The 25,226-nt window shown below is 42.6% G+C and overlaps 1 protein-coding gene across 4 annotated transcripts in view; it reads left to right on the plus strand.

Moving 5' to 3' along the window:
* The window catches only part of LOC137642498 (uncharacterized), a 297,295-nt gene extending 272,292 nt beyond the window's left edge, over positions 1-25,003 (plus strand). For all 4 annotated transcript variants that reach the window (XM_068375105.1, XM_068375104.1, XM_068375106.1 and 1 more), the window contains one exon: positions 23,509-25,003. In XM_068375105.1, coding sequence (XP_068231206.1) covers positions 23,509-24,968 — 1,460 coding nt within the window. In that variant the 3' untranslated portion in view covers positions 24,969-25,003. The remainder of the gene's footprint in view (positions 1-23,508) is intronic.
* The last annotated feature ends 223 nt before the right edge of the window (positions 25,004-25,226 follow it).

The raw sequence follows: 25,226 nt of genomic DNA on the forward strand, positions 1-25,226 counted from the left end.
TTACGCTTCTCGACATGTTAAAAGATGGTAGAAGTTACGCGGCCGCCGGCCGCCATTTTGGCATCAACGAATCCACCGTTCGCTACATCAAGAAGGACGAGGCGAACATTAGAAAGACTGCTGCAATCACCTTTAGCAGATCAGCGAAGCGAGTCGTTACAACGCGTAATAAAACGATCGTACGCATGGAAGGTGCTTTAGCTGTGTGGATTGCCGACTGCCGGAAGAAGAACATAGCGTTGGATACGAACACCATCCAAACAAAGGCTTTGAGCTTATATGAGAATTTTGCTGCAAAGGAACCTAAAGAGGACGACGGCAACCATGCTGAAGATGATGATGATGCAGATGATCCTCAACCAGGGACATCCACTGATTCCCAGCCTCAGAAACGTTTTTCCGCAAGCAAAGGATGGTTCGCGAAGTTTCAGAAACGCTTCGCCCTGAAAAGCGTTTCCCTGCATGGGGAGTCTGCTTCCGCTGACACTGCCGCTGCTGAAACTTACGTGAACCAGACTTTCAAGAACATTATCGCTGAAGGTGGATACAAGCCGGAACAAGTCTTTAATATGGATGAAACCGGCTTGTTTTGGAAGAGAATGCCGTCGCGAACTTTCCTGTTCAAAGAGGAAGCCAAAGCCTCTGGCTTTAAGGCATTCAAGGATCGCGTTACCCTCGTGATGTGTGGCAATGCTGCTGGATTTTTGTTAAAGCCGGGGCTTATTTATAAGTCGAAAAATCCTCGCGCTTTGAAAAACAAAAATAAGAATCTCCTTCCCGTGTACTGGATGCATAATCAAAAGGCATGGATTACGAAGATGCTGACCTCCAACTGGTTCCACCAGTGTTTCATCCCGCAAGTCCATGAATATCTCTTAGAGAAGGGCTTGCCATTCAAGATCCTTCTCCTTATGGATAACGCTGGTGGACACGCAACTGACCTGTCGCGTGAGGGCGTTCAGGTTGAGTTCCTGCCACCCAACACCACGTCATTGATTCAACCAATGGACCAGGGGGTTATCAGGGCGTTCAAGGCCCTCTACACGAAGAATACCTTGGCGGACCTCGTTGCGTGTGTGGATGCTGCCCAAGATGACGAGGATGAAGACTTCAACTTGAAGGCGTACTGGCGGCAGTACACCATAGCCACGTGCCTGCAGAATATTCAAAAGGCACTTCAAGAGATGAAACCTGCAACTGTAAATGCGAGCTGGAAGAAGCTGTGGCCCGATATTGTTTACGACGACAAGGGATTTACTCCGTCGGAAATCCAACACTCTGCAATACGGAAATCTGTGCAGTTGGCTGCCATAATTGGGGGTGACGGGTTTGGCGACATGACGACTGAAGACGTCGACGAGTTGTTGGACTGCCATTCCCAGCCCCTAACTGACGCAGATCTCGAAGACCTGACGAAATCGGCAAGTGAGGAAGAGAGTGAGGGTACCCAGGAAGAGACCCAAGAAAATGTAGAAGAAACGGGCTTAACATTAGAACGGCTCGCCAAGTTCTGCAACCATATGAAGGAGGCGAAAGAAATGTTGCAAGAGTGGGACGAGGATATGGTTCGCGCGATGCAATTCTGCAACAAGGTCGATGACATCACGACTCCCTACAGGATGCTCTTGGATCGAAAAAAGAAGCAGCGGCAACAACTTCCGATCACAATGTTTTTTCAGCCTCGCAAAAAAGAGCCAGTTCCTCCTGCTAGTACGCCTTCGGAAGAAATTGAAGAAGTTGAAGAGGTGTCCCAGGAAAAGACACCTCCGTCTGAAGAGACGTAAAATACTATCATTGACTGCACAGTAGAACACATCATCAGCTTCATCATCATCATTTCTACTGTGCAGCAAATTCATCGCCATCGTCATTCAAGTTTTTCTGGAACTTCTTTCGTGGTGAGTACAGTAACAATCTTTATTTTTTACTTTAACCTGTTTTATAGTTTAGTACTGTACGTACTGTATGCATTAAGTTAAAGGGAAGGTTTTAAAAGTCTACATGTTGTAACCTATCATATTTTTTTTGTTTAAAATTTACATTTACGTACGTACAGTAAAACAATCTCTCTCTCTCTCTCTCTCTCTCTCTCTCTCTCTCTCTCTCTCTCTCTCTCTCTCTCAAATTGTTTTCCTGCTTTGCTACGTACAAGTACTGTATAATTTATATTTGTAAGGTAACATATTTTGTAAATGCTTTGTACTGTAAATACTGTATGTACTGTATCATTATTTATCACTATCATCATGCGTGTTAAATGCCTTGTTTGTTCTGAGCGTGGTTGTTTACTGAGCGTACACGCCGTCGTTTCAGGCGGCGTCATAAAGAAAAAGATTTCATTTGTAAGTCCTAAGAAAAATACGTAAACTAAAACATTGGTAATAAAAAAATCAACATACAGTACTGTATAATCAATATAATCGATGCAAAAACTAACCATACGTACATATATGTGTACACTAAATGAGTTTGTTTCTTCATTATGATCAGAGATGAACGTAAACAAAACATTGGTTGCCATTTTTTATCGTGCTTTTTAGGTGTTTAGGAAACACATGATATAAAATCGCCTTTAATATTTGTGCCTGTTTTAGTTTAGGGTGCTGTAGTACATGCATTAAGTGTTCTGTACATTACAGGGTGTAAAGGGTGGTTTGTTAACAGTACTACGTACAAGGGAAGGTTTTAAAAGTCCGAATATACATGTTAAATAAATAGGTAAATATGCTGTCACTACTTCGCGGATTTTCACCTATCGCGCCCGCGTCTGGAACCTATCTACCGCGATAAACGAGGGTTCACTGTACGTAGTACTGCATCCAATAATATTCTTTGTTGCAAAAATCACATTTCGAATAAGCGTACGAGAGAGAGAGAGAGAGAGAGAGAGAGAGAGAGAGAGAGAGATCCTACAAAAGAATAAAATAGCATACGTAAAGCTATTACGTGTATTATTATTGTTATTATTATTATTGTTGTTGTTAATAAAATTATTATTGTTATTATTATTATCATTATTATTATTATTATTACTGTATTATTATCATACGATAATTCAGTACTGTATACAGTACGTAGTAAAATTAAATCGAACATGAAACGCAAATCAGATGCAGTCATACAATATTAGAATGGTGTAAGGCTGCTGATGGCTACTACTGTACTACAAATGTAATGGATGTGCTTCTTTTCCATGAATCTTTTGTATGTATACGTACGTAGTACTGCATCCAGTAATATTCTTTGTTGCAAAAATCACATTTCGAATAAGCGTACGAGAGAGAGAGAGAGAGAGAGAGAGAGAGAGATAGAGAGAGAGAGAGAGAGAGAGAGAGAGAGAGAGAGAGAGAGAGAGAGAGACACACATCCTACAAAAGAATAAAATAGCATACGTAAAGCTATTATTATCATTATTATTATTATTGTTGTTGTTGTTAATAAAATTATGATTGTTATTATTATTATCATTATTATTATTATTATTACAATACTGTACTGTATTATCATTATTTATTATTATTATTATTAATACTGTACGTACGGTATGCGCGGGGTATCTTGTATGAGTTGGTAACCTACGCATCATATACTGTAAGACGGGTTGTGATTGGTTCAAGCGCTGATAGATGACGAATCAGAACTCAAGTTTTGTTATCTAGCCTGTGATTGGTGTTTTGCCCGCATCTCCAGCTTCCAGCATCTAGGTTCTCGCGGGCCCGGGTCGTCCACTCTCTGTTCCCGCGTATCGCTGAGTAGACGTTCTTAAGTTTGTGAAGTTTAATATATGCTGTGTGCGACCTTTTTAAGTTGAACTTTTTGTCAAATCCTACTGTACAATGCCTCCCAAGCGTTCTGCTTCTACTAAGGCTGGTAGTGAGCCTAAACGCCACCGAAGGATGATGACGATTGCTGAGAAGGTTACGCTTCTCGATATGTTAAAAGACGGTAGAAGTTACGCGTCCGCGGCGCGCCATTTTGGGATCAACGAATCTACTGTTCGCTATATCAAGAAGGAGGGGGCGAACATTAGAAAGACGGCTGCAATCACCTTTAGCAGATCAGCGAAGCGAGTCGTTACAACGCGTAATAAAACGATCGTACGCATGGAAGGTGCTTTAGCTGTGTGGATTGCCGACTGCCGGAAGAAGAACATAGCCTTGGATACAAAAACCATCCGAACAAAGGCTTTGAGCTTGTATCAGAATTTTGCTGCAAAGGAACCTCAAGACGACGATGGCAACCATGCTGAAGAAGATGATGATGCAGATGATCCTCAACCAGGGACATCCACTGATTCCCAGCGTCAGAAACAACGTTTTTCCGCCAGCAAAGGATGGTTCGCGAAGTTTCAGAAACGCTTCGCCCTGAAAAGCGTTTCCCTGCATGGCGAGGCTGCTTCGACTGACACTGCCGCTGCTGAAACTTACGTGAACCAGACGTTCAAGAATATTATCGCCGAAGGTGGATACAAGCCGGAACAAGTCTTTAATATGGATGAGACCGGCTTGTTTTGGAAGAGAATGCCGTCGCGAACTTTCCTATTCAAAGAGGAAGCCAAAGCCTCTGGCTTTAAAGCATTCAAGGATCGCGTTACCCTCGTGATGTGTGGCAATGCTGCTGGATTTATGCTAAAGCCGGGGCTTATTTATAAGTCGAAAAATCCTCGCGCTTTGAAAAATAAGAATGAGAATCTCCTCCCATGTACTGGATGCATAATCCAAAAGCATGGATTACGAAGATGCTGACCTTCAACTGGTTCCACCAGTGTTTCATCTCGCAAGTCAATGAATATCTCGTAGAGAAGGGCTTGCCATTCAAGATCCTTTTCCTTATGGATAACGCTGGTGGACACGCAACTGACCTGTCGCGTGAGGGCGTTCAGGTTGAGTTCCTGCTACCCAACACCACGTCATTAATTCAACCGATGGACCAGGGGGTTATCAGGGCGTTCAAGGCCCTCTACACGAAGAATACCTTGGCGGACCTCGTTGCGTGTGTGGATGCTGCCCAAGAGGATGAGGATGAAGATTTTAACTTGAAGGCGTACTGGCGGCAGTACACCATAGCCACGTGCCTGAAGAATATTCAGAAGGCACTTCAAGAGATGAAACCTGCAACTGTGAATGCGAGCTGGAAGAAGTTGTGGCCCGAGATTGTTTACGACGACGAGGGATTTACACCTGCTGAAATCCAACACTCTGCAGTACGCAAATCTGTGCAGTTGGCTGCCATAATTGGAGGTGACGGGTTTGGCGACATGACGACTGAAGACATCGACGAGTTGTTGGACTGCCATTCCCAGCCCCTAACTGACGCAGACCTCGAAGACCTGACGAAATCGGCAAGCGAAGAAGAGAGTGAAACCCAGGAAGAGACCCAAGAAAATGTCGAAGAAACGGGCTTAACACTAGAACGGCTTGCCAAGGTCTGCAACCATATAAAGGAGGTGAAAGAAATGTTGCAAGAGTGGGACGAGGATATGGTTCGGTCGATGCAATTCTGCAACAAGGTTGATGACATAATGACTCCCTACAAGATGCTCTTAGATCGAAAAAAGAAGCAGCGGCAACAACTTCCGATCACAATGTTCTTCCAGCCTCGCAAAAAAGAGCCAGTTCCTCCTGCTACTACGCCTTCGGAAGAAATTGAAGAAGTTGAAGATGTGTCCCAGGAAAAGACACCTCCGTCTGAAGAGACGTAAAATACTACCTGGCTGCACAGTACAGTAGAACACATCATCAGCTTCATCATCATCATTTCTACTGTGCAGCAAATTCATCGCCATCATCATTCAAGTTTTTCTTGAACTTCTTTCGTGGTGAGTACAGTAACAATCTTTATTTTTTACTTTAATATTCTAACATTCTAATACTGTATTTGTGCCTGTTTCATAGTTTAGTACTGTACTGTATGCATTAAGTTAAAGGGAAGGTTTTAAAAGTCTACATGTTGTAACCTATCATATTTTTTTTTGTTTAAAATTTACATTTACGTACGTAAAACAATCTCTCTCTCTCTCTCTCTCTCTCTCTCTCTCTCTCTCTCTCTCTCTCTCTCTCTCTCGTAAATGATTTTTCTTGTTTAAAATTTACATTTACAGTACGTACGTAAAACAATCTCTCTCTCTCTCTCTCTCTCTCTCTCTCTCTCTCTCTCTCTCTCTCTCTCTCTCTCTCTCCTCTCTCTCTCTCTCTCGTAAATTGTTTTCCTGCTTTGCTACGTACAATATGTATTGTACAGTACTGTATGATTTTATATAGATACGGTAAATTATATTTGTAAGGTAACATATTTTGTAAATGCTTTTACTGTAAATACTGTACTGTATCATTATTTATCACTATCATCATGCGCGTTAAATGCCTTGTTTGTTCTAAGCGTGGTTGTTTACTGAGCGTACAGTACTTTATGACGCCGTCGTTTCAGGCGGCGTCATAAAGAAAAACATTTCATTTGGAAGTCCTAAGAAAAATTAAGTAAAACATTTGTAATAAAAAAATTAACATACTGTACTGTATAATCAATATAATCGATGCAAAAACTAACCTATGCATATATGTGTACACTAAATGAATTTGTTTCTTCATTATGATCAGAGATGAACGTAAACAAAACATTGGTTGCCATTTTTTATCGTGCTTTTTAGGTGTTTAGGAAACGCATGATATAAAATCGCTTTTAATATTTGTGCCTGTTTTAGTTTAGGGTGCTGTAGTACATACATTAAGTGTTCTGTACATTAAAGGGTAGTTTGTTAACAGTACTACGTACAAGGGAAGGTTTTAAAAGTCCGAATATACATGTTAAATAAATAGGTAAATATGATGTCACTACTTAGCGGAATTTCACCTATCGCGGCCGGGTCTGGAACCTATCTACCGCGATAAACGAGGGTTCACTGTAAAACATTAACATAAGAAGAACAAAAGAATAAACATAATAATATAAAGAAATACTCAAACATTGGCATTAAGAAACAGCTAGGACCAACTGATATTATGACAATCTTCCCTCCTAGAAAATTCAACTTTAATCAAAACAAATGTATTGGCTTAATCCCATCCGTAGTGATCAGGAGGCCTTGACACACGAGTGGACCTCCTTATCTCAGTGGGCTCACTGGATTCATGACAATCACGGTTATCATGAATTTGTGAACTATCATGAGTTTGTGTATCCTGCACTTCAGTTGTATCTGGGGACTCCGTCTCTCCTGATGGTTCAACATGGTGTACAGGAGACGTTGCACCTTCAGGACCTGGGGCTAAGTCACGGGTAGACACAGTTGATTCTCTACCGTCTGGATATTTGACATTTGCATACATTGAGTTTGCATCCATGAGTTGAACCTCTTCAGTTAACGGTTCATGTTTGCTAGCCCTAACATACCGTCACAATAGTACAGGTCCAGGAGTCAAGACTAGAGCGTCGCTGAAACCTGAAAAAATGTTCATGAGGTGTCTCATTGGTGGTTGTACATAGAGCGACCTAACGGAGTGCAAAACCTCAGGAAGTACCATCTCCCAGTGTTGAGTCTTCAAGCCACAACTTTCGTGTACTAAACAAATAGATTTCCAAATAATACCATTGTATCTCTCAACCTGGCCGTTGCCCATCGGATGATACGGTGTCGTTCTGCTGGTTGCAACCCCCTTCTGAGAAAGGTACAGTTTCAGTTCTTGGGACATGAAAGAAGCACCTTGATCTGAATGAATGAAACTGGGCATTCCACAAAGGATAAAGATAGATTCAAGACATTTGATCACTGTTTTCGAATGCATGTTTGGACAGTGAAACGTGAATACAGTACTCGTCAACAACCGTAAGATTGTACTTATTGCTCGTGGTAGATGGCAGAAGCCCCTTGAAATCAATGCTAAGACATTCCATTGGCTGGTTGGCCTTTATGAGGACTCCTTTTCCTGGACGATGGAATTTTGGTTTTAGTTTTGCACTAATTCTACATGAAGCTCACACTCTTTTCACGTCATCTGTTGAAAATGGGAGGTTTTTGGATTGCACAAAGTGCAAAAGGCGAGTGACGCCAGGATGGCAGAGGTTCTCATGGATGTCAGTGAGACTTTTGACATTGAGGAAATAGAACAACAATAGGCACGAGTCAGGGTGTCCGGTGCAATATTCTGTTACCCCGGACAATACTGTATAGTATAGCTGTAGGATGCCAGCTCCAACCTCCACTCTTGTATCTTGTTGTTCTTTATTTTAATTCATTTCCTGCTGTCTAACTTGAGCATCACAGATCTTTGATCAGTAATCAGAGTAAAAGGTCGTCTCACTAAGAAATGGCTCCACTTGCGAACCGCTTCAATAATAGCTGTGGCCTCTTTTTCCCCTGCTGGATAATACAACTCACTACCCTGGAGCGTTCTTGACATAAAAGCTACCGGGCGGCCACCCTGGTTCAAGACTGCGGAGACAGCAACTTCTGAAGCATCACACTCTCCAACAAAAGGAAGACTCTCATCGACAGCCCGAAGTGAAACATCCGTAAGTTGTTTTTTTAAAGAATAGAAAGCAGCTAGTGCTGGCTCGCTCAGTGAAAAAGTTTTTGTGTTCACTAAGGGATGGATCATGTTAGAAAAACCAGGGATCCATTTGGCATAATAGGCAAACAATCCTTGAGCTCTTCGAAGAGAGCCCATATTTGTTGGAGGCAGTAATTCTTGAAGGGGACGTAATCTGTCTGGGTCAGGCTTTATAACATTATTCCTGACACAATACCCTAGACCATTGATTGTAGAAACAGAAATAACTGATTTCACTTCATTGAGGGTAAAGTTCCGTTTCCGAACCACCTCCAAGAACTTTTGAATGTTTTCATCATGTTCAGCCTGTGATGCTCCACCTACAGTGATATTGCCTAGGTATGGAAAAGTATCTTTGAGCTTCTCATCCTCAACTAGTTTGTCCATAGCTATTTGGAATGCAGCTACACCATTCGTCACACCAAATGGAATCCTACAAAATTGAAACAATTTCCGTGCACCTTCAAAAGCAGTGTACTTCCTCTCACTCTCTTTAATACTGATTTGGTGATATGCACTCTTCAAGTCAAATGTGGAAAACGCCTTATATTTTCCAAGGTCATGTACAATATCCTTTATCCTTGGGAGGGGGTAAGCATCTAGCTCTGTGTATTGGTTAATGGTCTGGGAATAATCAATACAAAGTCTCTTTTTGTGCCTGCCAAGTGGATCTTTGACTACTACAACCTGTGCCTTCTAAGGGGATATACTTGGTTCAATGACACCAAATAGTAAATGTGAAATTTGGTCTTATACAAACAGCTGGTCATCTTGATTATAGCGTCTGGATTTGACTGTACAGTAATGGGTTTACACTGTTGAGGTAAGTTCGGAAACAATAACGGTTCATCGATGTCAGCTGTTGCTAGTACACAGACTGATTTGGCGCCAGTTATCTTCAAACTTGGTCTTTTCCCTTCATATTGAAAAGTCACGTTCTGGTGTTGCTTTTGGAAATTATAACCCAAAATGACATCACAATACAAATTCTTCAGGACCCCTAGCTGTATACAGGGATATCTCTGATCAAGATGAACCAAGTCTGCTATGACAAATCCAGGGGAACTAGCATTGAACGATTTTGATGCCATTGAGACTGCTGAGCTTGCAGGGACTACTGTCAGTTTTAGTCTCTGCGCTACTTCCTCACGTAAAAAACTATCTGAGCCACAAGAATCAATTAGTGGCTTCAATGAGTGGCCATTTACAGTGATGTTTGTAGCTGCATGTGAAAGATTATTGGGATAAGTGGCAGTTATTGTAAGAAAAGTGGGATTATACAATGTAGCAGTGGTACTGCAGTACCTGAAACTTTTGATTTACAGACTTTTGCAAAATGGCCTGTTTTACCGCATTTGTTGCATGTGGCAGTATATGCGGGATAACTCACTCTACCTGTACTGTGGAGTGCATTACCACACCTGTACTGTGGAGTGCATTACCACAAAAATAAAATTTTCTCTTTGATAAGTAGGCAGCGGCAACAGCTGAACCTCCGGGTGAACTTCCTTCTGCTCCCTCTTGCGTTGGATGCTGCTACTGGTCACCACTGGGCTGCGCCTGCTGCTCTGGAACTAAAGCAGCAGTATGAGGAACAGATGGCGATGCATATGTGTCGGCACTGCACTGGGCAAGATCCAACATACAAGCTCGACTGTGTGCAGTCTCCAGATTCAGTGACTTATTCTTTAGTAGCCGCTGACAAATAAATACTGAGGCAATACCATTGATAAAGGCATCACCTACTACCTCTTGCCGATATTGTTCTGCTGTGACTGGCTGGAAGTTGCAGTCTTTGCTGAGCTTATGTAACTCACGCAGAAATTCATCAATGGATTCTCCTGACTGCTGTCGTCGGGTTGCCAAAACATGTCTAGCAAAAATCTCATTCGGCAACTTGACATAAACACTATCCAGTTTGGCAATTGCACTCTCAAAAGTACTACAGTCTTCGATCAGTTCATATACACTCAAGGACACACAATTCACTAATGCCCTCAACTTGTCTGGTGCAGCATCTCCACTTTCTTCTATGAAATTAATGAATGTTCTATGCCAGTGCTTCCACTCTTTGGCTGCATTGGACGAGCTGGGATCTGTGTCCAGTCTGGACGGCTTCAGTAACTTAGCCTTGATGAGTATGTGTTGAATAAATTGTAATGAAAGTAATACTTGGTGATAATTTCCAAGCTTTATTCAACACATTAGCAAACTACCATATCTGTAACAGAAAGAAAGACAACAATGAATAACAACATAAATGCACACATTAACACAAGCACATAACTTATGATAATCATGCTATAAAACATTAACATAAGAAAAACAAAAGAATAAACAAAACAATATAAAGAAATACTCAAACATTGACAGTAAGAAACAGCTAGGACCAACTGATATTATCACATGTATTCTCTTGGATTTGTTGATAATTACTGTGTAAATTGTTCAAGGGACTTATTGCGGGGCAATCATTATCCTCATTCTCTGTGTCTTGTTCCAGAAGCTGTATTGTGATTTGATAACTTGTGAGGAATGCAAAACCCTTCTTGTTCCTGTTATGGATAAGTACGTTTAAATGGTTGCTGACCTGATTAAAAGTTCCAAATGTAAAAGGAGGAGGAAATCTGGAGAAGAAAAGGCTAGTTGATTTAGAGTGGAGAAGATCATGATGATGCAACTCCAGCCTTTTACGAGTCTTCAAGCTTTTATATTGATGATGTTCATAAGATCTTGTCATAATTGGCTTCATTTGTTTAATATAAGAAGGCTAACAATTTTGTGAGCCGTGGCAGAGAGACTAGCCTAACCTGGCCAAGTTTTGCCTAGGGGTTCTAGTGCATCAATCAGCCAGGGTTGTGAAGTTTGCACAACTTATGACAGTCAACCACCATACTAAATTACTCCAGGTCCTTCTACTGCAAAACCCTCACTCTCCGCAATCCATTTTGCTCTTTTTAGACTATGGAAATCTGAGGTAGAAGACTGAGCTGGTAGTTTCCATCCATCCATATACCAAAGGCACTTCCCCCAACTTGGGGGTAGCCGACATCAACAAAGAAGACAAAACAAAAAGGGGACCTCTACTCTCTACGTTCCTCCAGCCTAACCAGGGACTCAGCCGAGTTCAGCTGGTACTGCTAGGGTGCCACAGCCCAACCTCCCACATTATCCACCACAGATGAAGCTTCATAATGCTGAATCCCCTACTGCTGCTACCTCCGCGGTCATCTAAGGCACCAGAGGAAGCAGCAGGGCCTACTGGAACTGCGTCACAATCGCTCGCCATTCATTCCTATTTCTAGCACGCTCTCTTGCCTCTCTCACATCTATCCTCCTATCACCCAGAGCTTTCTTCACACCATCCATCCACCCAAACCTTGGCCTTACTCTTGTACTTCTCCCATCAACTCTTGCATTCATCAACTCTTGATTCCTGACTACTATTTTCTTTCATTTTTGTGATTTGGTGTATAATTTTAACAAACTAATCCACAAGTAACTATCTCGTTTACAGTACTAAAATTGGAATGGTACAGAAACTAATTTGATTAACCTTGTGATTGAATAGTTAATTCTATTGCACCCATAGTAAAAGAAAATCTTTAATTACAGTTTTTTTTTGTAAAGCTAATTGACTAAAGAATGTTTTTACTTGACAATGAAGTGAGGAGTATGTTAGAATTTCTCTCCTTTGCTGTGGCTCTTTTAGAAGAGAAGTTTAATAGTCTTCGGAATATTTATCTTATTTTGCATTGCCTAACTGGTCTAGCTATGAATGAATAATCCACAAGGTGATTAAAAAAGGGATTTTGACGAAGGAAAAGGCTATTTCTGGGCGAGGGACTTGTGTCGCTCCGTGAAATGCTCCTTATAGCACCATTTCTAAGGTATAAATACTGCTAAATATACCAGAGAAAAAAGTTGCATGGAATGCCAGGAATATACCCAGCTCGCTCACCCTTATAGGGTGTTGGTATAATATCTGGGGCGTGTTTAAACCACTATCTAAGGTCCCTTACCAATTAGTCTTCTTCCTCAACATCCCCCGTTACTACGAGGTGCCATTCTCTACAGCTACTGCCCCCCCCCCCCCCACTATTACCACTACCCATGCTTCTCCCATCATTTTTGTGTTTTTGAAGATGCTAGACGTTTTGGAGATCCCTGCTCCCAAGTTGAGTATTATATTTGTCTGTTTGGGATTTCTAGGTAGCGACACATGTTAATTTAATATCCTTGTTGGTTTTTATCTCGACCGCTTTGTTGACATTCCCTTATGGGTGTGTACACGGCCATTTGGTATTATTTCTTCATGATCTCGTTGTTTTGTCCGACTTTCAATTAGTTCCTCATACTAATTGTAGTCTCCTTTATGTGTTCTGGACATCTAATTCAATGTTTTTGCATGATTTTGCCTTTTATTTAGGCTATTTGGACAGTGTTATTTAGTCTACCTGGCCGCGCAGTGTGCAGCTTCGGTCGGTAGCCTTTCATGCGAGAATTCATGGTTTTTTTTAGTTTTTTGCGGGGAATCGGCACTTGTTTTGCTTAATTTTTTATCTGCCTGACCAGGAGAAGTTTCTATAAGATTTGTCACTATAGTCCATTTCTTTTAGCGATGCATATTTGCACCGACTCGCAGCGGTGCCCTTTTAGCTCGGAAGAGTTTGCTGATCGCTGATTGGTTAGAATTATTTTGTCCAACCAATCAGCGATCAGGAAACTTTTCCGAGCTAAAAGGGCACCGCCGCGAGTCGGTGCAAATATGCATCGCTAAAAGAAATGGACTATAGCTTTCCACCATGAAGTCTGTTAAGATTTTTAACATTTTGTATAAAGATATTTTTTATTTGATTAGATTGAAGACATGCCTATTCCATTTTCCTTATTTCAATAATGTTTGTCATGTAACTAGATGAAATTAGGTCCATATAATTAGTTTTTTAAATAATTATTCACCTTTGATGAAGTGAAGAGTTAGACATCTAATTTTTTGTTTGTATCAAATATATTTCAGATTCACACTGCACATGTTTGATACATCTGTTGCAGTACAATTACATATTGTGTGAATTCTCCCAAGTAATTTGAAAATTTGAAATTGCACTAATTAAAAAAATTCTACTATTTTATGCTGATACGGCATGTTTATCAAAAACTACCAAATAACCATGCAACTTATTAATTTATTGTTGTTGAAAGGCTGGGAAGTTAGCAATGAGAACACAGTGAAACATGACATTTCTGCTATGCCAAGAGGGCAGGACATGAACAAAGATTGTAATAAAAGAAATACCTAGCTGGAAATCAGTTATTTAGTCTAACATTTATGAATAAATAAAAGTTGTTCCTAATTTTATCATGTATGGGAAAGCCATCATCCAAAACAGAGGTTGCTGTTCGGGGCCAAAGATAGCTATTGAATCCCTCTGTCCTCTAATCCTTCCATTATATTTATGGCATGGCATATCATATGGTTCCTGTGACAGAGTTTTCCTGTAGTAGATAAATATCTTAAAGCTTTGGTGTTTCAGATGCTAGGAAGGGCTTTGACATTTTTGGAAACTGGCTCTTTTTTTAAACATGTTGCACTTGCAGGTGCTGCTTTGTGTGTGAGGACCTAGCAGACCCTTGGGGGCTGTTTGTTCTGCGGGATGTAAGGATCACCTTCCTTTTGCCCAAAGTTTCAAGGAACTTGTAGAAGAACCTAGTTCTCCAAGGGATACATCGTCACCTAACTGAAAAATATATAAATTGACATCTGAGTATGAGCGTGAGTGTTACAGTACTCAGAACTTTCCAGTAGGAAGCTAGAAGCACCAGTGGAGTGTACTACTTTTCCAGCTCATGGTTCTTCTGGGGTTTCATCCGTGGCCAGCCACGAGTGCTAGCTTATAGCGGACAAACACAAGACATCAGTCTTTCTCCTGTTACTACTCGCACAGGATTATGAGCACATTGGGTCTTGCCAACACATCTCACCTCATTTGATGAATGGGATCCTTATTATGCTCCTGAACACGCCAGAGTCTGAACACTCATTTATTTATGAACGCCCATGAGAAATAGTTTTGAGCCATAAAGCGCAATGCTTCTCTCTTTCTAAACTTCTATTCATGATAAGGATTTTACTCTTTTACTTTACTGTTTCCTCCCATAGGTAAGTGATTGAAAGAGAATAATTTGCTGCTTTTCCCTGTGAGGGTGCTTAGACGTTACCTTAAAAGCCTAGCCTTCCAAACCAAGGTTAAAGAATCTGTTTATCACCTCAGGAAAGCTAATGGAGAAAATGTCCAAAAGTACCATCTCTTTTTGGCTTTGTTAGATCATTAATAGACTGCTAGCTTCAGAACAAGGTGAGCTGGAGGGTCTGGCACAGGCTCGAGCTCATGAACCCAGAGAATTGAAAGCAACTCTAGCCTTTCTGTAGAAATTTTCAGTAGGTCTTATAAGTCTGGAAATGTCAGACCACCTTCAAGGCCCACTGCTTACAGGAATGCACCCACAAGTCACTTGACACCTTTGACATAACATAATAACAGGTAGTGTAGCAAACCAAGCTCCCTCACAGGGCAAGAAGCACCGCATCAAGGATAGCGATTGCACCAATAATCTTGGATGAGAGTGAGAATGTCTGGCCTTTCTTCCTCTTCTTCCTTACCTTTCCGTGGAGTACAGCAGCCATGCAGTTATGTTGCTGGGGCGTATGTTGTTGCAGATAAGCTTCACTAATGAGTATCTTTTCTGTTGTGAGTAAAATAGAAGTGTTCACTCCCCCAGTCTTCTAACAAGGGGAGTTTCCAGCCAAGTTTCCGGCTTCACTGAAATTATACTCCTATTAAAGGACACAGGTTTGTATACTTTAGAAAAGTACGAATTACTTTTAAAATTTGTGATGTTACCGTTCTTTTGAGGTGGTGACTTAGTGTCAGACCAAGGAGTTATCCATGTCGAATTTTCTTTTCCCATGTATCATGGCCACATTTGTGTCCTCATAATTTGTATGATGTTAGAAAGAGTGGATCGAAGTTTTAAGAAGAAACTGTGCTGTGTGTGTTCATTTAGGTAAGGTAAAGTAATAACAAACTTAATATAGACAAAACAGGACAATCTCTGTAATACTGTATATTGAATCCTATTAACTGTTAGTATATAGTGAAATAAAAGATGAGATCAGAAGAAAATAGAGGAATGAAGAAGTCCAGAGTTATCAACAAAGTAATGTAACAGGTTGTTCAAAGATATTTTGGAAATATTGAAAAGTGAATAGTTTAGATAATTGTATAGCATATATCTGAGAGTGAAATGGAAAAGAAGATACACACTATAGATGATTGTTAGAAATGATACAACCACAGTTTGTATAATCGTATAATCACGAGAGGAAGAGCAAACAAGAGCCTCCAAGTTAAGTCCACATGTAGTATGTACTGCATGCTGAAGATCAACGTTGTGGTTGAAATGGTGTAAAGAAGCTTAATGGGTTACATTGAAAACTGAAATACTATGAAGTGTGTTTGTGTCATATATAGGAGTTGTTATAACTTTCATACGGTAAATAAGTTGTAATAACTTTAAAATACGGCGGATAATCTGAAAAGTATCAACTGCCAGCTGTCACCATTCAGCATCAAGTGAAATCATCCACGAGTCCTGTATTTGGAGGGTCATTCCCCTTTTGCGTATATCATTCTGTTTTGTGTATTCCTCAAATTGAAAACTGGTTTGTGCTTATTTAGGAACCTATGTTGTGTAACTAAGGTAGACTCAACACTGCACAATACAACAGACTATCTGTCTCCTTGTCCCAAAATATATGCAAGAGCAAATTCACATATAAAATTTTATTTTTCAATATTAAACTTACCCGATAATCATGTAGCTGTCAACTCCGTTGCCCGACAGAATTCTACGGAAGGGATACGCCAGCGATCACTATACTAGAAGGGGGTGTACTCACCAGCGCCACCTGTGGCCAGGTACTGCAGTACTTCTTGTTGACACCACCTCAATTTTTCCTCTGTCGTGCTTCCGGCAAGACCTATATGGATACGCTTATAATTTTGGAGTCTTGTTCACGGTTTTTGGTGAAGTATTGCTCTAAGATTTCAGCTTTCGCTATACTGGAAACTTTTCTATTAGCTTAGATAGCTTTTATATTGATTTGATTAATGGTTAACGATCTTTTGCTTTAATTGGAATCCCCCTTGACTACTCTTTGATTCAAGATGTCCGACCTTTCTCAAGCCCCTCCCCAAAGACGATGTAGGACTTGTATTAGGCGTATTCCGAAGGCCTCGGTTGATCCTCACACCGCTTGTTCCGACTGTAGGGGAAAATCCTGTCAGTTGGAAGATCGATGTGAGGAATGCGCCGGACTTTCGGAACTTGATTTTGTTCGATTCCTTAAATATACCACTAAGTTAGAGAGAGAGAGAGTTAGGAGGAGTTCGGCTCGCTCTTCGCTTTATTCCTCACCTCATGATCCTCAACCTTTTCCTCCCCCTGTAGTGGCTACCCCCGAACCTACTTTTTGTGCTCAGCCTGATATGTCTGATGTTTTGCGTGCCATTCAGGCTTTAGGTGACAAAGTGGAGTCGGTAGTGAGTGACCACAAGTTCCTCTTGGCGGACGTCAAGGAACTTAAGGTGAAAAGTGCAGTGGGAAGTGGTAGTGCCAGTGCTGTGCCGAGTGCTAGTGTCAGTGCGGTGCCGAGTGCTAGTGTCAGTGTCAGTGTTGTGCGTGAGGGTACTTCTGTGCGTGCCAGTCGTCCTCCCAGTCCGGGACCTCTTGCAAGCTCCCAAGCCCAGGGGAGAAGCAATGTCGAAGGGCAAAAGGGTTCGGCAGGCCTTGATCGGCGCACAGAAGTATCCTCGGTGGTTGCGGGCGTGTCTTACAGAGACCGTCACTCCCACTCGCAGACGATTGAGCCTTTATTTTCCTCGTCTGCAGAAGAAATTTCGGGGAGAAAACGCTGGACTCAGGTCTCAAGACCTCTTAAACGTAAAGTCCAGACCTCACGAGTTCAACAACCCGGATGCAGTCATTGGGTTAGCTCTGACTCTCCGCAGTCATCAGGTGACTGCACACCTCCTAAGAGAGGTAAGGCGATGCCTCAACAGACCTCATCTTCTGTTAAGGCTTTGCCTCAACAGACCTCATCGTCTGTTGATCCCAAGATGACTTTGCTGCAGTCCATGCAGTCGCAGCTTGCGGTTTTAATGCGTGAGTTTCAGGCAGAGAAGGTTACACCTCCTCCTGCGAGCGCTCCACCTCACCGCAGTCCAGTCTGCCAGACGTACGAAGTTGAGGTTCCTCAAGCTACCTCCATGCGTGAGCTACCGCGTTGGGAGTTGCCAGTTACCAGCGTTGTGCAGCAACCTCCACCTTCCTTAAGGCAACCTCAACAATGGGAACAGGAGTCTTATGCCTTACAACCTCCTCTTCCTTTGAGGCAAGAGTTTCTTGCAGTTAGACCATCTTCGAGGCAACAACCTCTTGAGGTACGACAACCTCTACCATCCTTGAGGCAGCCACCTCAGCTCTCGCAGCTGCTACCTCCACTTTCCTCAAGGCGAGAACCTCAACTCTCGAGGCTAGCACCTCAAGAACCTCAACTCGTGAGACAGGAACTGCGTTCTGCGCAGCCGCTACCTCAACTCTCGCAGCTCACACCTCAAGAACCTCAACTCGTGAGACAGGAACCTGCTACTGCGCATCCACCTCAACCCTTGAAGCAAGCGCAACTCTTGAGACAGGAAACTCATGCTAGGAGTCAACCACCTCAACGCATGCACCTACCTTCTTCTCCTCTACTTGACCAGTCTTTGCAGCCTGAACCTCAGGTTTTAATACAGTCGCCTCTCTCCACACTTGCTCCTCAAACCGCCGCAGAACCTCCTTCATCCCAGCCTCATGACTTTGTCGTTACCAGCCCTCATCCTCTTCAACAGAGACTTGAGGATGAAACCGCAAGTGTTTATGCACCCGCTTGTCAGGATTCTGCTGTTCAGCACACCGCTGTAACTTTACCTCTCGCTTCGCAACACTCAGGTGATGAGGTTTCTGAGGAGGAAGCTGCGCACCTAGATGATCCCTCTTCGGACGTGGAGGAACCCAAGTCTTCTCCACCCTCCATTGACTTTCGCAAGGTCCTGGCTCTTTTCAGAGAGGTTTACCCGGATCATTTTGTTTCTGCTACCCCTCGCTCTCCTCCATCTGAGTTTTCTCTAGGCATGCAACCTGTTAAGTCGGCCTATACTAAGCTCGTCTTTGCTAGATCCTCTAAGAGAGCTTTAAGAATGTTAGGGGATTGGTTGCAGTCCAAACAGCAACTAGGGAAGACTTCATTTATGTTCCCTCCTACTAAGCTGACTTCTAAGGCGGGCGTATGGTATGCCACAGGAGAGGAACCAGGCTTGGGAATCCCTGCCTCTGCCCAGGCTGACTTCTCAAGTTTGGTCGACTCTCCACGTAGATCGGCTATGAGGCGCTCTAAGGTCTGTTGGACCTTTTCCGACTTAGACCACTTCTTAAAGGGTATATTTCGTGCCTTTGAGATTTTCAATTTTCTCGACTGGTGCCTGGGGGCCTTGAGCAAGAAGACTGCCCCTGCTGACAAGGACTCAGCCATGCTTATAATGTCCTGTATGGATAAAGCAATTCGGGATGGGTCCGGCGAACTTGCCTCAATGTTTGTTTCAGGAGTACTCAAGAAAAGGGAACAACTTTGCACTTTTCTTTCTACTGGCATCACCTCTTGTCAAAGGTCTCAGTTACTTTTTGCTCCGCTTTCTAAGTTCCTGTTCCCCGAGGAGCTTATCAAGGATTTGTCTGCGGCCCTTATTCAGAAGGACACTCATGACCTTGTGGCCTCTTCAGCTCGTAAGGCTAAGGTTGCTCCTTCAGTTCCTAGAACTTACCGCACCCCAGTGGCCGATACTCCTGCTACAAGATTTATTCCGCCCTTTCGTGGCAGAGCCCCCAGCCGAGGAAGTACCCGTCCAGACTCTTTCAGGGGCAGGTCTAAAAAAGGTCCCAAGACTTCAAAAGGCAAACACTGACTCTCCTCCTCTCCAGACAGCAGTAGGAGCCAGACTCAAGACCTTCTGGCAAGCTTGGGAAAGAAGAGGTGCAGACGCCCAGTCTGTCAAGTGGCTAAGGGAGGGTTACAGGATACCATTCTGCCGCAATCCCCCTCTGACCACTTCTCCCATCAACCTCTCTCCCAACTACAAGGAAAAGGACAAGAGGCTAGCGTTACACCAGGAGGTGTCGCTCCTGTTACAGAAGAAGGCAGTGGTGATAGTCCGGGACCATCAATCCCCGGGCTTCTACAACCGTCTCTTTCTGGTGGCCAAGAAGACAGGAGGTTGGAGACCGGTGCTGGACGTCAGTGCGCTCAATGCTTATGTCACCAAGCAGACGTTCACTATGGAGACGACGAAGTCGGTCCTAGCAGCGGTCAGGCAGGAGGACTGGATGGTCTCGTTGGATCTGAAAGACGCTTACTTTCACGTTCCTATTCATCCAGACTCCCAACCTTTCCTGAGATTCGTTTTTGGAAAGGTTGTGTACCAATTCCAAGCCCTGTGTTTTGGCCTAAGCACAGCGCCTATGGTGTTTACGCGTCTGATGAGGAATATTGCAAAATTCCTCCACTTAGCGGACATCAGAGCCTCCCTTTATTTAGACGACTGGCTGTTAAGAGCCCCCACAAGTCGTCGCTGTCTGGAGAGTCTCAACTGGACTTTGGACTTGATCAAGGAACTGGGTCTTTTGGTCAACTTAGAAAAGTCCCAGCTCATTCCCTCCCAATCCATCGTTTACCTGGGAATGGAGATTCGGAGTCAAGCTTTTCGGGCTTTTCCATCGGCCCCAAGGATAAGCCAAGCCCTAGAATGCATCCTGAGCATGCTGAAGAGGAACAGTTGCTCGGTGAGACAGTGGATGAGTTTAACAGGGACCCTGTCATCGTTAGCCCTGTTCGTCGAGTTAGGGAGACTCCACCTCCGCCCTCTCCAATTCCATCTAGCAGCTCACTGGGACAAGGATTTGACGCTCGAAGCAGTCTCTATTCCTGTCACCAAAGAGATGAAGACTACTCTCTTGTGGTGGAAGACCAACATCCTTCTCAAGGAGGGTCTATCGTTAGCGATTCAGACCCCCAATCTTCATCTCTTTTCGGACACATCAGACTCGGGCTGGGGCGCGACCTTGAACGGACAGGAATGCTCGGGAACATGGAACAAGGAACAGGAAACGCTCCACATCAACTGCAAGGAGCTGCTGGCAGTTCATCTGGCCTTAATGAACTTCAAGTCCCTCCTGTTAGACAAGGTGGTGGAGGTGAACTCAGACAACACCACAGCCTTGGCTTACATCTCCAAGCAGGGAGGGACCCATTCGAGGAAGCTGTACGAGATAGCAAGGGACCTCCTCATTTAGTCAAGAAGTCTAAATCTCACTCTGGTAACGAGGTTCATTCAGGGCAACATGAACGTCTCAGCAGATCGCCTCAGCAGAAAAGATCAAGTCATCCCCACGGAATGGACCCTTCACAAGAGCGTGTGCAACAGACTTTGGACCTTGTGGGGTCAGCCTACGATAGATCTGTTCGCCACCTCCATGACCAAGAGGCTTCCTTTGTACTGTTCCCCAGTTCCAGACCCAGCAGCAGTTCACGTGGATGCTTTTCTGCTGAATTGGTCCCATCTCGACCTACATGCATTCCCGCCGTTCAAGATCATCAACAGAGTCATTCAGAAGTTCGTCTCGCACGAAGGGACACGGCTGACGCTGGTTGCTCCCCTTTGGCCTGCAAGAGAATGGTTCACAGAGGTACTACAATGGCTGGTCGACGTTCCCAGGACTCTCCCTCTAAGAGTGGACCTTCTACGTCAACCTCACGTAAACAAGGTACACCCAAACCTCCACGCTCTTCGTCTGACTGCCTTCAGACTGTCGAAAGATTCGCTAGAGCTAGAGGCTTTTCGAAGGAGGCAGCCAGAGCGATTGCCAGAGCAAGGAGGGTATCCACTCGTAGAGTCTACCAATCCAAGTGGGAAGTCTTCCGAAGCTGGTGCAGAGCCAATGCAGTTTCCTCTACCAATACCTCTGTAACCCAAGTTGCTGACTTCCTTTTACATCTAAGGAATGTTAGATCCCTTTCGGCTCCTACGATTAAAGGGTACAGAAGTATGTTGGCTTCAGTTCTCCGCCACAGAGGTTTGGATCTTTCCTCCAACAAGGACCTTCAAGACATCCTTAAATCTTTCGAGACTTCTAAAGAACGTCGTTTATCCACTCCAGGCTGGAATCTAGACGTAGTCTTAAGGTTCCTTATGTCTCCTAGGTTCGAACCTCTCCAGTCAGCTTCCTTCAAAGACCTTACTCTCAAAACTCTTTTCCTCGTCTGCCTTGCAACAGCTAAAAGAGTTAGTGAGGTTCACGCCTTCAGCAAGAACATTGGGTTCACATCCGAATCAGCAACATGTTCTTTACAGCTCGGATTTTTAGCTAAGAATGAACTTCCTTCACGTCCTTGGCCTAGATCGTTCGAAATTCCTAGCCTTTCCAACATGGTGGGTAACGAGCTAGAAAGAGTTCTTTGCCCTGTCAGAGCTCTGAAATACTATCTTAATAGGTCAAAACCTATACGAGGACAGTCAGAAGCCTTATGGTGTGCAATCAAGAAACCTTCGATGCCTATGTCCAAAAACGCAGTTTCGTATTATATAAGGCTTCTGATTAGAGAAGCTCATTCTCACATGAAGGATGAAGACCTTGCTTTGCTGAAGGTAAGGACCCACGAAGTGAGAGCTGTAGCCACTTCGATGGCCTTTAAACAGAACCGTTCTCTGCAGAGTATTATGGATGCAACTTATTGGAGGAGCAAGTCAGTGTTTGCATCATATTATCTTAAAGATGTCCAGTCTCTTTACGAGAACTGCTACACCCTGGGACCATTCGTAGCAGTGAGTGCAGTAGTAGGTGAGGGCACAGCCACTACATTCCCTTAATCCCATAACCTTTTTTAACCTTTCTCTTGAATGCTTTTATTGTTGTTTTTTGGGTTGTTACGGTAGGCTAAGAAGCCTTCCGCATAATTTTTGATTTGGCGGGTGGTCAATTCGTTCTTGAGAAGCGCCTAGGTTAGAGGTTGTGTAGAGGTCCTTTAGTATGGGTTGCAGCCCTGTATACTTCAGCACCTTAGGGTTGTTCAGCCTCCTAAGAGGAACGCTGCGCTCAGTAAGGAAGACGAACTTGTTAAAGGCAGAGTAATGGTTCAAGTCGACTTCCTTACCAGGTACTTATAATTTCATTGTTATTTTGAATAACTGATAATATGAAATACGGGATACTTAGCTTACTTATAGTCATGTACACTGGTTTTCACCCACCTCCCTGGGTGTGAATCAGCTACATGATTATCGGGTAAGTTTAATATTGAAAAATGTTATTTTCATTAGTAAAATAAATTTTTGAATATACTTACCCGATAATCATGATTTAATTGACCCACCCTTCCTCCCCATAGAGAACCAGTGGACCGAGGAAAAATTGAGGTGGTGTCAACAAGAAGTACTGCAGTACCTGGCCACAGGTGGCGCTGGTGAGTACACCCCCTTCTAGTATAGTGATCGCTGGCGTATCCCTTCCGTAGAATTCTGTCGGGCAACGGAGTTGACAGCTACATGATTATCGGGTAAGTATATTCAAAAATTTATTTTACTAATGAAAATAACATATTTATGTTGGCTCTGTATTTCTGAACCCTAATTAGGGGTCACTACACTTCGAGTTGACATCCTAGTTAACCCCAAAATGCTAATCAATGATATCAGTGCTTCTTCAACTAGCACGGGCATTAGAAATCATAGGTAAAAAGCATGGTTTGTATGACATATGAAATATTGAAATGGTTTTGTAAATCTCACAAGAAATTGAAACTTTTCAGGAAACGGGGGCAGGTGCATCATTGTGATTAGTAAAGCTGGAATCATTTACGTGGGATTGCCAAGAAGACCCCCGAAAGACATTCCACCTACCAAACCTCATGGACACAGGAAATGTAATGTATCATGGCAAGAGGAGAGATTGCAAAATTCACCTCTAGTTTGCCAAAGCCACGATAATGTAATCCTCATATCGGACGGTGTCTCTCTGTTGTTGAGTGTGATCAACTTCATAAGTGAAAGTGAAGTGTGCCTTAAAAGTCACAAGTTACCATACTGCGGAGTTGTGAAGATTACTTGTGTCGCAGATGACAAATTAAGTTTACTGACTTGTGACGGAAGAACGTATGAGAAAACATGGAAAGGTATAATTGAAAGCATTGATAAAGAAAAGACTCCAAAACCTTCAGAACCGGAACTCACATCTTCAATCAAGGAAGTGTTAACAGGTATACAGCGTTGTTCAGAGATGGTGACCACAGAAGGAAATATTATTCGAGACTTAGATATCTACATGAGTCAGTTAAGTTTAGCCGCTAGTCTTTTAGCCGAGCCGCAAAAGGATGTTTTTTCTGGGTCTGTGAGAATCGGACAAAAGTTAGAACGTAAAGGTTACTACATAGCTCATTTAAAACTTAAAAAGAATATACCCAGATTTGACTTTGAAGGAAAATGGTGGCATTTGAATGTAACTGTACCCATCAAAGGTTATAAAGAATCCTTATGTATTAAGCTCGATGGGCCGCACTTGAGTAAAGACATAAATATATCTGTTCCCTTACCAGATTTGAACATCCTCGAGTCATTATCAGCAGTTAAAATTGTATGTTATTTAGTATTAGGACACTTTACCACCCTTCAGCCAGTTTGCCAAGTATTAGCATGCAATGTAAATTTAGATATTTTTCATTTTCTATCTGATTATCATGAGCTTACTGTAAAAGATGCATCGTCAAAATTCTCAACTGTCATTCAGAATTTTTCTCTTCTTAAAAATCAGAGTGAAACTACTTGCTCCAAAATCTCCCTATCAGTTCAGCCATGTCATGTTAGATTATCTTTCATAGATAATGATGTTAACAGGCAGCTGTTCTTAATGTTACTTAATTTGAATTCCTCAACAAAATGTACCTTCTCTCGCTTAAGAAACTCGGATGAGGTTCAATTGTGGTATCACAACATACCTGTTGATATTCATTATTCGCAACTCGACAAGAAAATTGTAGTGTCATTGAGTGGCCCAGATCCGTCAGTGGTTCTCGCAGTGAAAGTTACTATTGAAAAACACATAATTGAAAGTGGAACCATTCCATCTTCCATTACACTTGATGCTGATGTCTTTGAAGAAGCTACTAATTCCTGTCAGATTTTAGCATTTGAATCATCCAAAGCTACTACACAAGTCGCCGTCAAGCATTTGCATAAAATTGTTTCTACAACTATGTGCAGTGTTCCTCTTTGATGTTGTGTGGTCTTGATATACAATTTGGAAAAACATTCATACAATTGTTTATGTTTATATTCCAGATATATAATGATTTTTGTAGCACATAATTTGGAAGAACATTCATACAATTGTTTATGTTTATATTCCAGATATATAATGATTTTTGTAGCACATAATTTGGAAGAACATTCATACAATTGTTTATGTTTATATTCCAGATATATAATGATTTTTGTAGCACATATTCAAAACCTTATAAGGTTATTCTGTTGG

The sequence above is a fragment of the Palaemon carinicauda genome, chromosome 6, assembly GCF_036898095.1.
Source record: "Palaemon carinicauda isolate YSFRI2023 chromosome 6, ASM3689809v2, whole genome shotgun sequence".
Lineage (NCBI taxonomy): Eukaryota > Metazoa > Arthropoda > Malacostraca > Decapoda > Palaemonidae > Palaemon > Palaemon carinicauda.